This window comes from Protopterus annectens, chromosome 4.part1, assembly GCF_019279795.1.
Source record: "Protopterus annectens isolate FY-2018-M chromosome 4.part1, PAN1.0, whole genome shotgun sequence".
NCBI lineage: Eukaryota > Metazoa > Chordata > Ceratodontiformes > Protopteridae > Protopterus > Protopterus annectens.
The window spans coordinates 772,850,106-772,871,907 of NC_056734.1; the positions used below are offsets into that span (position 1 = coordinate 772,850,106).

At 44.5% G+C, this 21,802-nt stretch overlaps 1 protein-coding gene across 1 annotated transcript in view; it reads left to right on the forward strand.

Annotated features, from left to right (window-relative positions):
* Positions 1-21,802, forward strand: part of DHX36 (DEAH-box helicase 36) — a gene marked incomplete in the record, with an annotated part of 1,900,459 nt that overhangs the window by 1,290,342 nt on the left and 588,315 nt on the right. Inside the window, 1 exon segment of the mRNA XM_044070516.1 lies at positions 1,064-1,237. Within this exon segment, the coding sequence (XP_043926451.1) occupies positions 1,064-1,237 (174 nt within the window).

A 21,802-nucleotide genomic window follows, 5' to 3' on the forward strand; every position in this document is an offset into this window, starting at 1 on the left:
CTTCCACACCAAATTAATGCATTACAATTTCTTCCATCAAAAAGTGGTTAGACTTTTGGATGGGTACTCACAAATTGCACCATTGGTATGACTGGCCTGTTCCTTGAAGGAAAAAAAAAAGAATTTAAAGTGTGAGTAGGTAGTGGCATAGCATAAATGGCCACTGGGTCAAGTAATTTAGTATTTTCTATTATTCAATTTTTGATTTGTTACATAGAGGTTTGTTTTCACTTTGAATGCTTTTGTGTCAGTAGGGTGATACTCCACCCACTTTGGACTTTTTTTTTTGTAGGGGATGGAGTAGTGTTCCCAGTTGAGAAACCTTTCATGGTCTGTCCTCTTTTTCAGAGATTTCTGTACTGAAGATGGGGAGGGCTTTTTAATACTTCTGTGGGTGTTCCTTTGAGTGTAAAGAAGGGGAAAAGTGGACTTCTTGAGGTCTGCTTGAAAAATGTTCTTGTGAGTCCTTTAGGCCTAGCTGGATGTCACCCTGCTCAGGGAGGTCTGTCATGTAGGTACCAATTTTTCATTATTTATTTTTATTTTTTTACACCACTTGTTTCTTTAACATGAAGCACTTAATTATATTGATATTTTTTGTTGTGTTTGCTTTAAAAAATGTTTTTCCTGTAGCCCATCTTTGTATTGTAATTTAAGATACTAGTGCTATAAAGACTTATCTCAGAAGGCACTGTAAAGGAAGTTTTATGTATTAGGGCTGTGATGAGGAAGGTCTTCTACCTTGCATTTTGCAATGAAGAGGCATATAAAGCACATTACATTAAAACAAACATGCCCACCCACCTGGACTATGAAAATATGGTAATGTGTTTTTGCCCAACACACAACTTAATGTGGCTCCAAGATTTTGACTTTTTAAAATGTATTGTTTTTGCAGCCAGATTCAAGGACAATAATGTCTTCATGCAAGGCTTTTTCATCATGGTTGTTTTAAGGACTTTTGGTTCTGTATTTTAATTATTGGAAGCATTTTTGTAACTTACCTGATGATTTGTCTGTGTTTTTAATATTAAGGGTTTAAGTTTTTTTTTCCTCCCTACAGAATGCACTTGATGCAGATGAAGAACTGACTCCTTTAGGATTTCATTTGGCTCGCTTGCCTGTGGAGCCACACATCGGCAAATTGATCCTCTTTGGAGCTTTACTGGGTTGCTTAGATCCTGTTCTTACCATTGCAGCTAGTCTCAGCTTCAAAGACCCGTTTGTCATCCCACTGGTAATGTACAAGAACAAATTTCAGGTTTAAGTGATGCATCACCCTTTAGTTACATTTCACAGAAGTCAGATGATGTAACTCTTCTCATTTTACTATTTCTTAAGTAAAATATCATTAAAAACGAAACTTAACTGCAGTCTACTGCATAACTTCAAATATATTTATATATCTTTTTTTCCCTTCAGAGAAAGTAGTGGATATTGGTTATACATTCTGTATTTTGGGATTGTCTTTGCTGAAGTTTATTGTGAAATGTCAAGTTTTCTTTTTCTGCAAATTGCTTAATGTATAACTGTATGAACTTATTAGACCTGAACATTTTCTGTACATTAACTACCACCTGTTGCTACTTGAGTCTTGAAATTGATGTTCTTCGTGTTTCACTGTTGCAGTCATCACCTGTGGGTTATCCCTGCTGTGGTAGCCCTCGGCCGGCCCGAATACCAAGAGTCCATGTTTATCTGCATCGGCTGCTGTCCCTTGCTGGTGGTCGTCAGGATGTCAGTGCTATAAAGGAAGGCAGCCGATGCCATTACATCAGTCTTTCTTGCCGTGGAGCCCATAGCAGAAGCAGTTCGCAAGTGTGCCAGTTGATCACTACCAAAGTTTGAATTACAGCTGAAAACGTCTAAAGCTAAGTACCCCATTGGGGATCCTTTTTTCTTGCACTAACCGATGTCTGAAAAAGTTAATTGTCTCTCCTGTGGAAAGCAAATACCACACAGATACTCCCATTCATACTTCATCACTTGTTTAGGCCCAGACCACGATGTCCACTGTTGCCAGTTCTGTGCCCTCTTTAACATGAGAACCATTCGTCGTTGAGCTCTTTTTGTAGCTAGGTATGTTCGAAAAAATGTAAGGATAAAGATAGACTCAGACCACACAAGGCTAAGCCTTCCAATGACTCTACCGCTAAGTAGGTCATCAGTTCTCTGGAATTCAGTGAGGTGCCTTCGCAGCCCCTGATGCCTGATTCGATACCTTCGCAGGCCTCTACTGAGACCCTTTTGGAGTCCGGTATGCCGCAGAAATCTTCTTAGTCTTCCAAGCCCTTGGAAATCTCTGCCTTGGTTGGGTCCGGAGCCGCTGTGCAGGTACTGGCTTCCAAGAAGGCTTTTTGCACTACCGAATCTAGACATAAACTGACGTCTTCTCCTCCTACTACTGTTTCTCTCAGACCGATGGATATTCTTAGGCTGAGAGGCAAGGCCACTCCTAGGAAACCTACCTCTAGCCACCATTTTATGCCTGCTCCCAGAAAACCTGGCGGGTATTACTACCGGATTCTCACAAATACCTGTATAGTAATCCTGCTGCAGACATGGAGGTCATTGCACAGGGACCAAAAGGAGCTAAGGCTAGTTCTGCAAAGAATCTTACTCCTTCTGACAAGGACTACAGAGCTCTGGACAGATGGGGTAAAAATATATGCACCTCTGCAACCTTGGATATCAGAGCACTCAACTGTCAGTTCCACATGTTAAAATATGAACAACACACTTTGGAACTATTAAAACAAAAGATTTCAACCTTTCCTGACTGTGCCAGTTCGAAAGAGTTAGCAGATTTAATGCACTCTACTTGCCAAGTGGCTAAACACTCTTTACACTGTGGATATGACGCCCTAGAAGCCTCAAGCAGGGCAGCAGTGTCAGGGTCTGTCATTAGGCGACATGCATGGTTGAAGGAACAGCCTCTCCCTGATTATGTCATATCTAAATTATTTAATGCACCCTTGGGTAAGGGACGTTTGTTTGGAGTAAAAGCAGAACAGGTGCTTAAAAAAATGGAAGACAAAGCAAAATGTATGCATACAGTAAAAGATTTCCTTCAGACACAACCTCCTAGGTTCAGCAGGAATTTTCCTTCAAAACACTGGTCCTTTCCTGCACCTAGCAGACAGGGGCAAGGTAAGCCCAGCAGGGATTGACCACCCAGACTCATATCCCAGGGGCAGCAGAGAACCAAACAGTGGACAACTTCCACTCTATGGCAAAAACTCTCAATGACTCCCTCTCCCCTCCTTTCACTCACCAAAATCTAGGAGGAAGGCTCTCCCTCTGCAAAGAGAATTGGATTTCTGTAACAAAGGACCAATGGGTCTTAAAGATCATTTCTCAGGGATACAAATTCTCCTTCAACAAACTCCCAATTCCAAGAGGGTACCCAGACTTGCCTCCAAGTCAGTGGGCAGAGGCATTGAAACAAGTCCAAACTCTCATATCCCAAGGGACAGTAGAACCTGTCCCCTCAGATCAAAAAGGCAAAGACTTTTATTCCAGACTATTCCTTGTTCCCAGAAAAGAGGGAACTTGGCGCACTATCCTGGATTTATCCATTCTGAACACCTTCCTGGTGGTCCCCAAATTCAGAATGCTAACTTTGCAGAAGCTGCTACTAATGCTGACAAAAAATGCCTTGTTAGTTACCCTAGATCTAAAAGATGCCTTCCTCCACATCCCCATAAGGGAATCCTGCAGGAAATTCCTTTGCTTCAGAGCAGGCTCACAACACTTGCAGTTCTCTGCGCTACCCTTTGGCTTATCTACTCCTCCCAGGGTATTCACCAAATACTTAGTTCTGGCCATAGCCTTTTGCAGACAGAAAAATATACAAATTCACCCTTATCTCGACGACTGCCTCATTCAGGCAGATTGCAAAGAAAAGCTCCTCAAGAACATCCTCTTTGTCAAAACCCTCCTAACCTCTTTAGGGTACAGCATCATCAAGAAGAAATCAAGGCAAACACCCTCCAGGAAGACCATTTTCTTAGGGGCACTGCTGGATACAACATCCCAAAGGGCCTTCCTGTCCCCAGAAAAACAGAGCTTCCTGCCGCTATTTTATCCAGCTGGTTTCCAGAAGTCACCTCACTGCGAAGAAGTTCCTGCAAGCCTTGGGATACATGACATCTTGCATTCTTCTAATTCCTCTGGCCAGGCTTCATATGAGAATAATTTATTGGTATCTTTGGTACCTAAAGAACCTCTGGTGTCAGCACTCTCAGCCTCTAGAGACCTCTCTACCTCTGATCCCCTGCATAAGGGCAGAGTTTCTCTGGTGGGCAGGGGCCTGTGTCCAGAACAAGGGTCTTCCCTTCACCCTCTGCCCAACCGGGCAGACCATTACCACCGACGCCTCAGACATAGCTTGGGGCGCTTACCTAGAAGGCAGGTGCAGCCAAGGTCTTTGGATGCCCAGCATCCTTACACATCACCCAGAAGGAAATGATGGCAGTACAAAAGGCTCTGACATCCTTCAAGCCCCATCTCTAGCCAGGGGTTCTCCTCATCAAAACAGACAAAACCACAGTAATGTGGTACATCGACAAACAGGGAGGTACCCAATCTTACCCTCTGTGCAGGCTAGCCATGAACCTCTGGCTGGCAGCCTTTTCTGTGAGACTACACCTGATAGCACAATACCTACCAAGGATCAACAACACCCTGGCAGACCACTTAAGCAAAAACTTACTGGACCTTCACGAATGGCAGCTCCACAGAAAAATCGTTTTACAAATCACTCAGGTGTGGGGGACTCTGGAGGTGGATTTCTTTACTTCGCATCCCAGCCATCATCTGAAAAAGTCTGTACCAGGGAGCATCACCACCTAGCATGGAATGTGGATACCTTGACCTTCCCCTGGAACACCCTCTCTGTGTACGCATTCCCTCCTCTGTCTCGTATCTCCAGGGTACTGATCAGAGTAAGGGAGGAGAGTCCAAAGGCCATCCTCGTTGCTCCAGATTGGCCCAGGCAACATTGGTACCCCTTACTGTGCAGCCTGATCTCAGACCTCTTAACTCGGGGAGATGCTGCAGCCAGACTTTGCAGACTCTCAAACTATCAGCATGGCTAATACTCTAAAGGCAAACAAGGGGCTCCTGTTAAGCAGACAGGTCCTAGACATTATCACAGAGGCCAGAAAGCCCAGCACCAGAAAATCTTATGCAGGAAAATGGAAAAGATTATGCTCCTGGAGCCAGTCCAGAGGGGGCAATACCTCACAACTTCCATCCCTCTTATCTTGGACTACCTAGCAGAGCTACTTAATAGTGACCTCTCCGTCTCCTCTATTAAAATCCATGCCTCAGCCATTTCAGTTCATTTTGATACAAAACAGCTACTGTTTTCCCATCCTTTGATTAAACAGTTCCTCAGAGGCTTCTAATATCAGACCTCTCCCAGAAGGCCCACCCACTCCAGCCTGGGACCTAAATTTTGTTTTGGAAAAACTAACTTTACCACCCTTTGAACCTGCTGTTTCAGCAGAACTAAGATACCTCTCCTGGAAGACTGCTTTTCTCCTAGCTATCACCTCAGCCAGAAGGGTTTCAGAACTTCAGGCATTAATGGCCATTGAGCCCTTCATCATCTTCTGTGCAGACAGGGTCTCCCTGAGGACTAATCCTCCTTTATGCCCAAGGTGTTATCTAATGTAACTCTCAACCAGGCCATACATCTACCCACCTTATTTTCTAACCCTCAAAACAAGGAGGAAAAAATTCTGCACTCACTGGACATGCACAGACAGCTCAGATACTATCTGTACCATACTAAACCCTTCAGGAAAACAGACCAACTACTTGTCACCTTTGCCTCAGGGGCAGAGGGGAAGCCCATCTCCAAACAAACCATTTCCAAATGGATATCACACTGTATCTATTTCTGCTACAGTTTGCATGGGATCCCCCCCCCCAAGTCTATTCAAAACCATTCCACTAGGGCAGTCTCCACTTCCACAGCATTCCTCAGAGGAGTTCCCACCAGGGACATCCTGTAAGCTGCCACCTGAACTTCTGTCCATACCTTTACCAAGCATTAGCACCTACCTCTGTTTTCTAAGGCTAGGGCAGGGTTTGTCTCTGCAGTTCTGCAGGGCATGCTGACCCATTCCTAGGTCTCTTAATAATCCTGCCACCCCTGTCCTCAGCTTTGGGAAACATGAAGAACATAGTACAGTTGTGTACACTTACCATAAATGTAGATGTTCGAGTGTATTCACTGTTGCAGTCCTGGTTTCCCACCCTCCTTCCCCCTTGTATCTTCTTTCTGTAGGGAGACATATGTTTCTAACAGTGGCTTTTAGCCACCAGGACCACTTCACTATATTTACTTGGGCCTCTGACTGGTTAGGGCAAGAAAAACTGATGTAATGGTGTCATCTGCCTTTTGGTCTTCTGCAGTGGTGGTATGCCAGGAAATAATTCTCCTTGCTTGTATGGTTCTTTACATTTCAAAGTCATCAGAAGAGTCTGTCTTTGGCTTGAGCTAGCATTGTTGCATATGGAGTAGAGGGTATGCACCCTCCAACAATCTCCAGTTTTCAGAACTCTGTTTGCATTCCTAGTTTATCATAGAAAATTGCCAGCATTCGGTGCCTAAAATCATAACTATCTAAATATTTTTGTGGTCTCTACTGTAACAAAAAAGACCACAACAGGCATTTCCTTTTGCAATTCTAGTTAACAGCACTGGACAATGGACTGTCTTTCATGGAACTACAGAATGTCTGCAAAACGTTTAGATTTATCTTGTATAACAATCATTCCCTAATAGTGGCTATTTAATTCAAAACAAATCGTAAGTGCTGTTAAGTAGAATGCATCTTATACTTTTGGAAAAAGAGTATTTCCTGTTCTGCTGTTTGTAGAGAGAATTAATGGCCCTTTAAGAACTAGGCAAGGATTTAAGGGGACACATGCCTCTCCTTATAGATAGTAAGCAGCAATGGAAATCAAACCCAGCAGTACATAAAACTCAAGCAGCAAATGAATGTGCCAAAAAAAATGAAAGATTATAAGGTGAAGGATCAGATGAGAAGGCAAGAAATGTGGAAAATGCATAAATGTAGTTGCAAGTATAGAAAACTCTTGGAACAACCTTATGTAGATCAAGATCAAAGTAGCATTGATCACTGAAAATGCTGCACCCAGTGACTATAGTGTCTTGCGTACAGAGGGACACAAAGTCATAAAATACCAGGATTTGCAGGCAGAAACAAGGACAGTGTAGGAGGAGGATGCCCAGACAGTTACAGTAGTAGCAGGAACAACAGGTCTTGCAAAAAAGAATTTGCAGTTGTACTTGTGTATGTTACAAATACATGTGACGTCATATGAATTGCTGAAGTCATTACTGGGCACACTGCGTGTGTTGCAAAGAGCACTTCTAGCTGACTCCAAAGTTTGAGATAATACTAATTTCATGAACTTTAATCATACTTTGTCTTAGAAATGGGTTCCATTCCCGTCATGGTATTAGAAACCCAAAAGACTTGAACAGATTAAAAACACAGTATTATGGGGAAAATAGAGGTTGTGTATTGCATTAGTCAGGGATAGTCTTACTCTGGAAGTTTATGCAAATGTGCAGTATTCAAAGATTGCAGATGTGCAGCGTCCATTGTTCTCAGCAGTTACATTTCTACTGCTGTCTAGGATAGCTACATGACATCTTTTCTTGCTGCTACTCCCAGCTCTTCATTCCAGCTTCTAGTCACAGGAAACCGCAAATACTCAAGGCATGCCTTGCATCACATTGTTTAGCCACAGTCTTGCTCACTTGCTAAAAATGCAGAATGGAGAAACCTACAGGTCTCAATAGGCATGAAGATGGATAACTTGTAGGTTAAAGAGGTAAACCATAAAGATGTTCTTCGTGTTTCACTGTTGCAGTCATTACATTTGGGTAATCTGCTGGCAGGTTGCCCTCAGTCCGCCTGAATAACAAAGTCTTGGGTCCTGCGTTGGTCGCTGTCTCCTCTTCCATGATGTCAGGTCGTCAGAAGTATAAAACATGCAGCCGACGCTGTTTTAATCAGTCTTTCTTGCTGCACGGTGCCCAAAGCAAAAGCAGTTTGCAAGTGCTGGTCGGCCGACTCCTGAAATTTTCGTTTTCAAGTTTCAGAACCAAAGTCTTCAAACTAAAGCTAAGTACCCCATTGGGGAAACTTTTTCTTGCTCCTTACCGATGTCAGTAAAAGTTAATAATTGTTATTACTTGTGGAAAGCAAGTACCTCATAAGGATTTTCATTTGTACTGTATTCCTTGCCTAGGGCCTGATGACAACGTGCCTTGCTGTCGGTTTTGTGCTAAATTTAACCAACGCACTATTAAGCGTCGGTATATTTTTGCTTCAAGATTTAACTATCCTGAAATGTCGTCGGTTAGCAACCCGACTAGCGGAATTCACAAAAAAATGCAAGGAAAAAGACAGAGACAGAACGTCGAAGTCCAAAACCAACGATGAAGCTTCTCCTAAGCCAGTCGCCGGTTCGCTGGTACTCAGTGAGGTGCTTTTGCAGCCCTTGATGCCCACAACTTTTGAGTTGCAGGCCTCTACCGAGACCCATTCGGAGTCTGGTATGCCGAGAGATTCTGCAAGTATTGAACCCACGGATGTCTCTCCCTTGGATGGGTCCAGAGCCGCTGAGCAGGCACTGGCTTCTGAGGGTGTGTTCAGGCCTCAGCATTTGTATATTAAACCGACGCCATCATCAAAAACAAAGCCAAAACCTACTTCTATGTCTAAATCACCAACGCACGAGCCACGTGCTCAGGCCCCTATGCCTAAAAATCAAATGATCAAAATGGCTGAGAATTTAATTACCTTGATCAGGGGTTCCCAACCCCCCCTGCTAAGAGGCCTAGGCAAGGCACTGATTATGAATCTTCAGATCAGGTTTCCATTTCTTCTGATTCCTCTTCTGATCAAGGATTTTTCTACCCCACCTTATCAGGACTCTGATGCAGAGGAATCCATCCCTTCTGCTTCTCCTCCTGAGGATTACTCTTTTGGAGAGACTTTGCATACTTTAAGGGAACATTTTCATTGGGAGAGTCAGGACTTCTCAGAATCCAAAAAGAGACTTAGGGATTTTCTTCTTCTTCCTCAGCATAGGCCTTTGGCTATACCTCCTGTATTACACATTGTGGATGATGTTTTCTCAGAATCAAGCATGGCTCCTGATTCCGTGCCTCCGGCTCCTAGTAAGCCAGACCAATATTACAGGGTTCCTGACTCCCACAAATTTATTTTCAAAAATCCTGCTGCTGACCCTGAAACTATTTCTCAGGGTCCCAAGGGTGTTAAGGCTTCTACAGCCAAACATCCTACCCCTTCAGGTAGGGACTCCAGGGCGCTGGATAGATGGGGTAAGGAGGTCTATACGTCTGCACCCTTGGCAATCAGGGCTTTAAACTGCCAGTTTCATATGCTTAAATATCAACAGCATATTATGGGCCTACTGAAACAGAAAATTATATTGATTTCTGATTGTGGAAAATAGGGAGTTACAGGAGTTATTGCATTCAGCAGAACAGTTTGGAAAGCATACTTTGCAATGTGGTTTTGATTCCTTGGAGGCCTCTTGCAGGGCCGCTGTAACTCGATCTGTGATAAGAAGGCATGCTTGGCTCAAGGAGCAAAATCTGCCTGATCATGTTAAAGCTAAATTGTTGGATGCTCCTTTACAGCAGGACAGTCTGTTTGGTAATAAGGCAGAAGAGGTTTTAAAAAAGATGGAAGATGAAGCTAAATTTATGCAAACTGTAAAAGATTTCTTGCAAGTGCAGCCACCCAGGTTCAGTAGACACTGGCCTATTAAGAATTGGTCCTTTCCAGTGTCCAGCAGAGCCGGTCAGGGCAAACCCAGACGCTCCAAAGGCTCCAGGTTTCAGTCACAAGGATCTTACAGATCAAAGCAATGGGGTGCCTCCACCTCCAAACCAGGAGGCAGCAAAGCACCACCCTACAGTAAACAGTCTCAATGACTTTCCTCTGCCATCTCCAAGCACTTATCTTTTGGCAGCCCCTTTGGGGGGAAAACTTGCACTTCATGCTCAAAATTGGCATATAATTACCCAGGACAAGTGTGTCTTAAATATAGTATCCCAGAGATACAGATTTCATTTCCACACTTTACCAATTCCAAACAGATGGCTAGATCTACCCACCAAATCAGTGGGCAGAGGCCCAGAAACAAGTCATGTCCCTCATGGATATGGGGGCTCTTCAGCCAGTTCCAGAAAAGGAAAAAGGACAAGGGTTTTATTCAAGACTTTTCCTGGTTCTCTGAAAAGACAAATCATGGCATCCGATTCTGGACTTATCCATTCTAAATACCTTCAAAATTCAAAATGCTGACTTTACTGCTGACTCCTGCCTATGCTAGGCAAGAATGCCTGGTTGGTAACTCTAGACTTAAGAGGCATACCTGCATAATCCCAATCAGGCAATCTTGCAGAAGATACCTCCGCTTCAAACCAGGCTATTTGCATTACCAGTTCTCTGCACTGCCCTTTGGCTTATCTACTGCAACCAGGGTCTTCACAAAGTGCCAGGCACCAGCAATTGCATTTTGCAGACAAAGAAACATTCAGATTTATCCATTATCTGGATGATTGTCTCATTCAGGCAGAGGGCAAGGACACTCTTCTTCGGCATCTGGTGTTTGTAAAAAGGCTTCTAGCATGCCTAGGGTACACCATAAATGAAAAGAAATCACAGTTGGTACCCTCTCAAAAAATTACATTCCTGGGTGCAAGCTTGAATACAACTGCCCAGATGGCTTACCTCACGCCAGACAAACAAATTAAATTGACAGCATATTTCAAACAAGGGGCAACAAAAGCCCAGCTATCTGCAATACAAATTCTGCAGGCTTTGGGGTTCATGGCATCCTGCATTCTACTAATTCCATATGCAAGACTGCATATGAGGAAACTTCAGTGGTACCCAAAAAGTTAATGGAGTCAACATTGTCACAGCCTGGAAACAATGATTCCTCTCATTCCCTGCCTGCAACAGGAGTTCCTTTGGTGGGCAGAGGCATGGGAGATGCATTCAGGGCAAATGGAGCCCAGATCAAATGCATCTACATATCAACCAGAAAGAAATGATGTTAAGTTGTCCATCTCGCCTTCATTCTTGCTGGATGGGTTCGGAGCCGACCTCGGCTCCGACTCGGCCACTCTAAAAGCTCGAGAGTTGGTTCCACCGGCTCGAGGCTCCCCTTATATCCCACAATGCTAGGCGGTATTACCCCAGATCTCGTTTGCCGCTACAGCGATCGAGGTGTATGGTTTCCACCGGCTTCAGGTCAGTTATTATAGATTAATCTATAGTGTATTTAAACCCCCTTAATTTAATCTTTTATAGTTATTTCCCTTAACCTAGTGGATTTTGACCCTTTCCTCCCTGTTTATCCACTCTTTTTTCCACAAGAACTTATTAGTTCTTCCCTCAGGCCTTCGGGCCCTTCCATCCCCTTAGTGGAGTGTATGTGTTTTTTTTTAGGGATCTAAAAAAGAACTAATCTCCCTGTTTTTTTTACTTAATCTTGTGAAAAGTGTAATCGGTGTGTTTGTGTGTGTGTGTGGTTACACTTGCTTCATAATGTCTAAAGAGTCAAAGGTCTCAGGCTTCAAGAAGTGTGACTCGTGCTGTCAGAAAATGTCTCTGACAGACGGTCACACTTCTTGTGTACCTGGGACCTTTACCTGCAGGACTCTTGTGCTGTATGCCATGGCTTCAGCCCTAGAGTCCTGCAGGAAAGAAAAACAAACTCATTCTAAGAGGTTTGCTTAAGCCTGAGGTTCCCCTACTGCTACTGGCAAACCCTCTAAGGCTTCTAGGTCCTCGACTCCAGCTTCTGAGTCGAGGCCTAAGGCCAAACCTACTGCTACATCGGCTCCGGCTGGAGCCGATGAGTCTCAGACTGCAGCTTCTGTGGTTCCTCGGCTCTGGCTGGAGCCGAGGCATTGAAATTCCTGTCGGCTCCGATCAGACCTTCGGAGCCGACATCTAGAAAGAGGTCTAGGTCACCGTCCCTTGGCTCCGTTCATTCGGCTCCAGCGTCTCCCTTGCTGTCTGAACGGAGCCATAGATCTCACTCCTCTAGGTCATCGAGGCTTTCGGATCATGACCTTCAGAGGGTAGTGAGTCGACTTCTTAAGTCCGAGGCACTGGCCCAAATGCTTCAGAGCCCGACTCATCAGTCGATGCTTGACCCTATTCCTCAAAATGTTCCTCCTCCGACTCCTTTGAGCTCGGGCAGGCGCTGAACCGAGACTGTGGTAGCGTCGGAGCCGATACAATTGTCTTCGGTTCCGTCGTCGGCTCCGATTTCTTCCTTTGAAGAATCTCGGCGGACTTCCCTCGTCGGCTCCGAGGGGGTGAGTGGCATCGGACCCTTGTCCGACCCCGCTCTCCCTCTCGGTGCTTCGGCGCTGGTGAGTTCAGCTCCGACATCGGCCTCGGAGCCATTACTGTTGGTGCCGAGGGGTTCTCAGCTGGAGCGGGGACCTCTGGCTCTGCCTGACAGGGGTGCGTTCGAGGTCATGCGGAGTGTGTTGGAACCTGGTTCAACTCCACAGTCGGCTCCGTCCGCCCCTCCCTCTTCGGTGCCTCAGGTTATGTCTACTCACTCCCTCATCCCAGACCGTAGAGAGCCAGCTCCTCAAGAATCCCTGTGGGATCTCATCCTCTTCGAGGCCTCTCCTGAATTGGCAGGGGAGCCCCTAGGAAGAGAAAGTGTAAGAGGAAGCACATAGACTCACCTGAGTCTGTCACCTCTGACACAGATTTAGAGGATTCGAGGGTTCCCCGTTCCCCTTCTGAAGATGTCTCCTTTGCAGACATTCTAGAGATCCTGAAACAGAGGGGAAATTGGCCAGCCCTTAACCATTCGGAGGATGAATCTGTGTATCTTGAGGCGTTTGGCTCTCGCCCTTCCACCTCCTGGGTGTCCCCCCCCCCCCTTTGCCCCTCTCATGCAGGTGGTAGCAAAAAGGCTTGGACGGCTCCTGACTCAGTGGACCCCACCCCCAGGAGACCTTCAAAGTTCATCACAGCACCAGCAGATAAGCAATTTCTGACCAAGGGAGTTTCTGTGGATGCTATGGTGGTAGCTGCTGCCACTAAGAAGGAACTAGCTGATCCTTGATTGCCTGTCCATCCTCCTAACAAGGAATCTAGGTCTATGGACAGGTACGGAAGTGGATGTTTTCAGCGACCTTTGCTATGCGTTTGAACTACCTATGCCATTTCACTCGTCTTCAAAGAGATTTGATCAAGGAAGCGAGTGAGATGTTGAAGGATCCTACAGCTGCGGGTTTTCAGGACAAGATGAATGCTCAGCTGGCTACCCTAAATTCTATAGCTGACTCCTCCATGCGCCACCTTTCATATGCGGCTGATGGAGCGAGCAGAGCCGCAGGGACAGGTGTTGCCTTACGCCGGCATGCCTGGATGCGGCTATGCAATTTTTGGACCCCTTTAAACGTCTTTCACTAATTCCCGCTTGATGGATCATCTCTTTGGTCCTCAAGTGAAAGAAACCTTGACGAGGTGCGAGACGGATGGCAAAACTCTTTCTGCCGTCTGAGTCCGTTTTTCTACTCCTCCTAGGCCTTACCCCAAAGGCCAGAAAAGTGGGAAAATGTGGTTCCGCAAACAATCTCAAGGGACTTTGCCTGACGATAGAGTCGGTTCCCCAGAGGGAGAGGGGAACAATAATGGTAGATGTCGCCCTAGAGGCAGGGGGTCCAGAACCAGGGCAATCGAGAAACTTTTCCGATAAGCCCTTCCAGCATCCCTGAGGTGTTGCCCGACTGTCCACCTTCAGAGGCAGTCGGGGAAGATTGTCACTGTACCCAGAAGCCTGGCGATCCCTAACTCAAGACAAGTGGGTACAGTCCATCATTTCGAAGGCTATTCCATTCCTTCTTCATTCCAAATCAATCAAAAATCCCTTCCAGATGTTCCACCGCTCAAAGGGATCAAGCAGCGTTGGAAATATCAAAGTTGCTTGCAGAAAGAGCCATTCAGCCAGTGCCAGCAGACCAGCAAGGATCCGAATCTACTCCAAATTCTTTTTGGTTCCAAAGAAAACAGGGGACTGGAGACCCATTTTGGATCTCAGTATCTTGAACAAATCGGTCAAGAAAACAAGATTTCGGATGGTCACGCTACAATCCATCCTACCCTTTTGGGAAAGGAAAACTGGATGTGCTCTATAGACCTCCAGGATGCGTACTATCATATAAAATGAACAGGCGCTCCAGGAGATTTCTCCGTTCGCTGAGAACCAGTCACTTTCAATTCAGAGCCCTGCCCTTTGGTCTCACCACTGCCCCGGTGTTTACCAAATGCATGGCAGTGGTAGCTTCTCACCTGAGACGTCAAGGATTCCAGGTGTTTCCATATTTGGACGACTGGCTCCTCACAGCTCCTACCAAGCATCTTCTTCTAATGGCCAGAGACTATACCTTTCGCATTTGTCAAAAGTTAGGCATCTCAATAAATTGCAAAAAGTCTGTTTTGTCGCCTTGTCGTGCTATTACCTTAATAGGCGCAAATCTAGACACAGTCAACATGTCTGCGAGACTAACAGACCAAAGAATAACAGACATACGCAAACTGGTCTCCTTCTCTTCCACAGCAACAGAGTCAAAGCCAGATTAGTTCTGAAAGTACTGGGGATTATGGCGGCTGCTATCCCTCTACTTCTATTAGCCAGATTCCACATGAGAATCCTTCAATGGATGCTCTTCACACAATGGTCGTACCAGCAACTTCTGATGTCCCACACCATTATGATTACGCAAGCATGCAAGAATCATCTTCTTTGGTGGATTTCTTCCCCTCAGCTCTTCCTGGGAAGACCCTTTGTTCCTTCCCCTCCGGTTGCTACTCTGACTACGGACGCCTCCCTGATCGGGTGGGGGGGCATTATCAGGGCAGAACAGTCCAGGGCATATGGCAACCAGATGAATGCCACTTGCATATAAATGTTCTAGAGATGAGAGCAGTGCTTTTAGCGTTGCAAGCCCTTCAAGACTCTCTTCCCTTGGGAACGATAGCAATCCAGACGGACAATATGTCTGTAGTGTGGTATATCAACAAACAAGGCGGAACCAGGTCCTATCCCCTATGTGAAGCACTCAGACTGTGGCAATGGGCGATTTCTTCTCAGCGGTTTCTGATAGCAACGCACATCCCGGGAAGTCCAATCTAATCGGACAAGTTGAGCAGAGCTATACTCATGCCTCACAGTGGTCTCTGAAAGATTCTATTCTGGAGAAAATTTTTCTCAAGTGGCGTCAGCCTTGCTGCGACCTTTTGCTACTCCCAAAACAGCAAGTGCAGAGATTATTTCACCCTATTCCCGTTACCAGGCCAGCCCAGCAGAGACGCTCTAGTCCAAGTTTGGCCCCGGGACTTCTGTATGCATTTCCTCCTTCCCACTAATCTCTCAAGTGATACAGAAAGCTATCGCTCAGAAGGCCTCATTGATCCTCATTGCTCCTTACTGGCCTCTACAGGTTTGGTTCCCCTTTCTACATCAATTTCTGTTGGAGCAACCTTGGCATCTGGACCTAGTTCCAGATCTTTTGATCCATCAATCGGGTCAGTTACGCTCCCTCCCTCTCTGAACCTCACTGCTTGGTTCCTCCAATTCCAACCTTAGCCAGGCTTCCTCAAATATCTCACTCTGTTCGAGATATTTTGATAGCTTCCCATAAATCTTCCACTCGGAAGATTTATCTTAGTAAGTGGAAACGTTTTGCCTATTGGGCTCAAGGAAGGGACATAGATCCTTTCACTGCTTCCATCCAAATAGTCCTTGATTTTCTAGCTGAACTCTTCCATGCAGGTTCATCTCCTTCTACTCTTAGAGTTCAATTGGCAGCTATTTCTAACTTTCATGTGGGCATCTCAGATTCTGCCATCATGTCTCACAAGCTTTCAAAGCTTTTGAAGGAGTTTTTCTTCTCAGACCTCCTATAAGAAATCCTCCTCCTTCTTGGTACCTTAATTTAGTTCTCACATCTTTGATTCTTCCCCTTTCGAACCTGCAGCTTCCTGTTCATTGAAATTGCTATCCTGGAAGACTCTCTTTCTGGTAGCCATTACTTCAGCTAGAAGGGTCTCAGAACTTCATGCACTCAGCAGTCGACCACCGTATCTATTGTTTCATAAAGACGGTGTCCTTACGAACCAATCCATCCTTTTTACCTAAAGTAGCCTCTGCGTCTAACCTAAATCAAAGCATTGACCTCCCTGTGTTTTTTCCTAACTTTTCTAACAGGTCTGAACAAAAATTGCATTGGCTAGATGTTTATCGTCAGTTAAGGTATTATTTGGATAGAACCAAACAGATCAGAAAAACTGACCAGTTGTTTGTCTCTTATGCAGAAGGCAGAAAGGGACTTTCAGTTTCGAAGATATCACTCTCCAGATGACTAACATCTCTTATTTCCTTTGCTTATGAAATTAGACACCAAAAGCTGCCTAACAAACCTAAGGCCCACTCCACCAGAGCTTTGGCTACTTCTATAGCCTTCCAAGACAGGCTGCCTATTGACACCATTTGTGCAGCGGCTACTTGGGCTACTCCTCACACTTTCATTTCTCATAAGTTGGATTTAGCTTCTAGACATAGAGCTAACTTTGGTTCCACTGTTCTCGAGTCTGTTCCGATAGGCCACCCGGGACAAGGTGCTAGGGACGCGGTCCCATCCAGCAAGAATGAAGGCGAGATGGACAACTTAACATATAGAAGTTATGTTCTTACCATAACGTTCCATGTTAGTTGTCTTCTTCTCGCCTTCTTTCTTAAATCCCCACCCTCCTTCCCCCTAGCCTGGACAGACCTAGAGGAGTTTGATTGTGACCTCTCTTTCTACCACCTCTATTGTATATAGGTATATGCTATCCTGTGCATATATTCCTTCATCAAGTTTTCAGGTCACTTTCTTCCCTTCCTTTTATAGAGGTGGTTTTCCCCTTCCGTGGTTCTGGAGTTATTTTTGGCTGGGCAGCTTACAAAGCGAGATCTGAGGTAATACCGCCTAGCATTGTGGGATATAAGGGGAGCCTCGAGCCGGTGGAACCAACTCTCGAGCTTTTAGAGTGGCCGAGTCGGAGCCGAGGTCGGCTCCGAACCCATCCAGCAAGAAAGAAGGCGAGAAGAAGACAACTAACATGGAACGTTATGGTAAGAACATAACTTCTATTTAACGGTACAGAATGCTCTAACAGCCTTCAAGGACTTCCTTCATCCAGGACAACAACTGATAATGACGGACAACACCACAGTCATGTGGTACATAAACAAGCAGGGGGGTACCCACTCCTACCCCCTTTGCAGACTAGCCATGGCCTTGTGGAACACAGCCTTGACTTACCAAATACATCTTCAAGCTCAATTCCTGCCAGGAAAGCGAGCTACTCTGGCAGATGACTTAAGCAGAAATATTATGGACCCACACAAATGGAAACTGGATCCACAAATCTTCAGCATGTTGGCACGAAAATGGGGGAGCCCAGACATAGATCTATTTGCCTCTCCCCAAAACTATCAGTTGGACAAATTCTGCGCAAGAACTCATCACAAAAAAGCATGGAAAGTGGATGCTCTATTCTTCAGCTGGAAAAACCTATCAGTCTATGCCTTTCCCCCTCAGCCTCTACTCTCCAAGGTCTTACTAAAAGCCAGGAAAAAACAAAAATGATTCTGATTGCTCAGGACTGGCCTCGCCAACACTGGTACCTGCTTCTAAGGAATATGTCACACCTTCTTCCTCCGTGGTACTTACTTCAAACACCTCATCTACTGTTTCAGCAGAACTATCAAATTCTGCATACTCATCTCCAAACTCTGAATCTTGCAGCATGGCTAATCAATTAAATTCACCAATCACGTCTCTCAGTAAACCTGTAATGGATGTCATTTTGGAGGCTAGAAGGCCTAGTACTAGAAAATCTTATACTGATAAATGGAAGAGATTCTGTGCTTGGAACAAAGCACAAGGAATAGACACAGCAAAGCCTGATATTCCTCAGATTTTGCAATACTTAACTGAGATGCTTCACAAAGGCCTATCTTTTTCATCAATAAAAATCCATGCCTCTGCCATCTCGGCTCATTACAACAAAGACCCTCCTTTCTTCTCATCCCCTGCTAAAGCAGTACCTCAGAGGGGCCAAAAATTTAAGGCCTCCAAAGAGAGCACAGACTCCTGCATGGGACCTCAATTTTGTGCTGGAGAAACTCACCCTACCTCCTTTTGAACCAGCTGCTACTGCGAATATAAAATTTCTTTCTTGGAAGACCGCGTTTCTTTTGGCAGTCACTTCAGCTGGAAGGGTTTCAGAACTACAGGCTCTCATGGCAGTGGAGCCTTTCATTATATTTACCCGGACAGGATGGCCCTCAGGACCAATCCTTTTTTTATGCCTAAGGTGGTATCCAGTGTGGCTCTTAACCAGACTATTCACCCTTAACCAGACTATTCACCTGACAACTTTCTTCCCAAATCCGCAGAACAAGGGGGAGCGGATTCTGCATTCATTGGATGTACACAGACAACTAAGATTCTACTTAAACAGAACAAAAGTCTCTAAGAAACTCTGAGCAACTACTGGTGGCATTTGCTGCAGGAACAGAGGGGAAGGCTATATCAAAGCAGGCTATTTCGAAATGGATAAACCATTGTATTCGTTTCTGCTACTTGCACCATGGTAAACCTGTGCCCAAGGGGATCAGATCCCATTCCACCAGGGCTGCTTCTACTTCTGCAGCCTTTCTCAGAGGGGTTCATACCAGAGAGATTCTAGAAGCTGCTACTTGGAGCTCAGTTCATACGTTCACAAAGCACTACCATTTACCTCTCTTTTCTAAATCCAGGGCAGGCTTTGCCACTGCAGTCCTGCAGGGCTTTATAGCTGCTCCTAATGCTGTTTAGTTCCATCCTCCCATCCATAGCTTTGGGATTCTACCCAAATGTAATGACTGCAACAGTAAAACACGAAGAACATACTACAGTTGTGTACACTTACCATAAATGTAGATGTTCGAGTGTGTTCACTGTTGCAGTCTGGGTTACCCACCCGCCAGCTCCCTTTCGTCTCTATTATTATACCTATTCTTTCCTTCACTATGCTCAAAAGCCTTTGTGGTGTATTTGCTTTTAGAGGAAGGTAACATTTTTGTGTTCTAAAGTACGTGTGTGTGTATATATATATATATATATATATATATATATATATATATATATATATATATATATATATATATATATAGATATATATATATATATATATAATATATATATATATATTTAAATATATATATATATTTTTTATATATATATATATTTTTTTTTTTTTTTGCTCCCCGTTTGGGGGGCACCTGACATCTGGGGCAAGAAAAACTGATTAAAATCACATTGGCTGCATGTTTTATACCCCTGATGACCTGACGTCATGGAAGAGGAGACGGGAACCGACGTAGGACCCAAGACTTTGTTATTCAGGCTGACTGAGGGCAACCTGCCAGCAGATTACCCAAATGTAATGACTGCAACAGTGAATACACTCAAACATCTACATTTATGGTAAGTGTACACAACTGTACTTTTTTTGGCCTGATTACTACTCTTCCAGTTCCACTTTATCTGCTTAATCTCCAAAGTTGCACTCTAGTGGGCGGTTGAGAGTTTTCTTGACATTATATAAGATGAGATGCTAAGCACATTCCTTGCATCCTCTTGTTGGTGCAATAACCAGGAACCTGTCACCACTGTTCTAGCATATTCATCTGGATAGTAATGCTGACTTTTAAGGATGGAGCCAGAATGGGGTTGTAATCCATCCCCAGAAGGTTAGCCCATGCTGTCTTTTCCTAACCTTTATTAGTCTAAAATTTGTTTCATTGTCCCAAATGATTTTGAGGACCTGTACATTTCCTCTTGACCCACAGTCTGCCAGGTGTATTCTTAAACAGTTGTAATTACAGTGCCAGAGCTTTAGATGTCTGCTTTGAGATGGTACAACATATACACTCACCAAGATGCAGAAGAGTCCTTTGGCAATTTGAGTTCTTAAGCTGAATCAACAGCAATAAAGAACCATTTGGAAAGGAATATTACTGCCATAGATACTAAGAACCCATTGGAATCAGGTTTTCAGTCACTTCTTGAACCATTTGATGAGCATGCGAGAGACTATCAATTCATGGTTGACACATCCCTGACATTCCATTCAGTCTTCCATTGCAGTATTGACAGTTGCCATGGATGGCTGAATGCTGAGGTTGGGAAGTGAGCTGGATCAATGAAAGATGGTTGAAGGTATTTGTTCACAACTAGAAGCTAGTTTTCACATCAGCATGCTGGAGACAAGAGTGGTATTGCCTTTCAAGACATTCCTCCTCAGTATGTGATTGCAGGCCCTCACTGATAACATGACTGTTAAAGCATATAACGCAAGTCATACTATCAATGTGGACTGCAATGATAGCATGACTGTGTTATGCTATATATGCAAACAGGATGGAACATACTCCTACACCCCCCCCATCAGTAAGTCGTGATATGATGCAAATGAGCAGTGGCAAAAAAATATTTTCTGTAAGCAACCCAGTTTCTTTGGGGAGCCATTTCATTAGTGGAAAGGCTTGACCATTGTTTGCTGATGCTACATTAGTGCCAAGCTTGTCAGAAACACAGAGAACATTCTGTTGGAAGTTTTACTGTGCCTTTTTTGCATCCCCAAGTTGCTCCAGGTGTAGCAACTTCTTTTTCCTGATACCTTCTCTGGGGCACCATCCCAGAGACAGTCTAATACAAAAGAGAGCCTCAGGACCCATCTTTGCTTTCACCCTATTTTACTGTATTCACAGGCTTTACCAGAAGGTAAAGGTCAACAAGTCCAAATCATTTTTATAGCCCCATTTTGACTTCAAGTATGGTTTTCCCTTGCTATAAGTCTTGTCTTTTGGAGAGGCCATAGCATTTTATGCAGTTCAGAAGTCTGCTCGCTTAACTCATTTAGCAAGCCTCACTTGGATCTTCACTTTAAACTACTTGATTGCTCCAATACTGTAAACGACCAGGGGCAAATGTGTACCCACCTTATGGTAGTCTGATCCTCTGCACTCTCCAGAGACTCAATACCAGAAAACATACAGGAGCATGTGCTGACATTTTGTGGTTTGACTAGCTTCTAAGTGGTTAGACTACTTTTCAGCTCTCATGCCAGGCATTCTGAATTCTCTCTCTCCCAAATCTTGGTCATGTGACTCTGTTCTACTCAGATCCTCCTTTTGACCATTTCCAAGCTTGCATTTCACAGTGCTTTTCTGGCATTTGTTAGTGGGTAAGCTGTTTGGCAGTGGTATCACTTCACTGTTGAGTAGCGCTCATTTCTGATCTGGAGAGTATAAGGAGTGAGGTGCATTATAGGCAAAGGGGAGGAGTTGAAGCCTGGAATAGTCTATTTGCAGAGCTGACTTTTGATTTTGACCATGTTGTAAGAGTTTGAAAATGGACTCTGATCTAGATCTTTCATTATGTTAAGTATATATGAAAAACTGTACAGGAGTGAAAGGTGCAGTTATGTTAGTGCAGATAAAATGGGACATAATATCCATAATTACCTGTATGCATGCATCTTTTCTGGTATACAGTCAGTTTGCTAACAGTATAGATCAGGGTTTGAGCATACTATGTAGGCAATATGTAGTATAAATTTAGAGAAATTCCCAAGTAGTA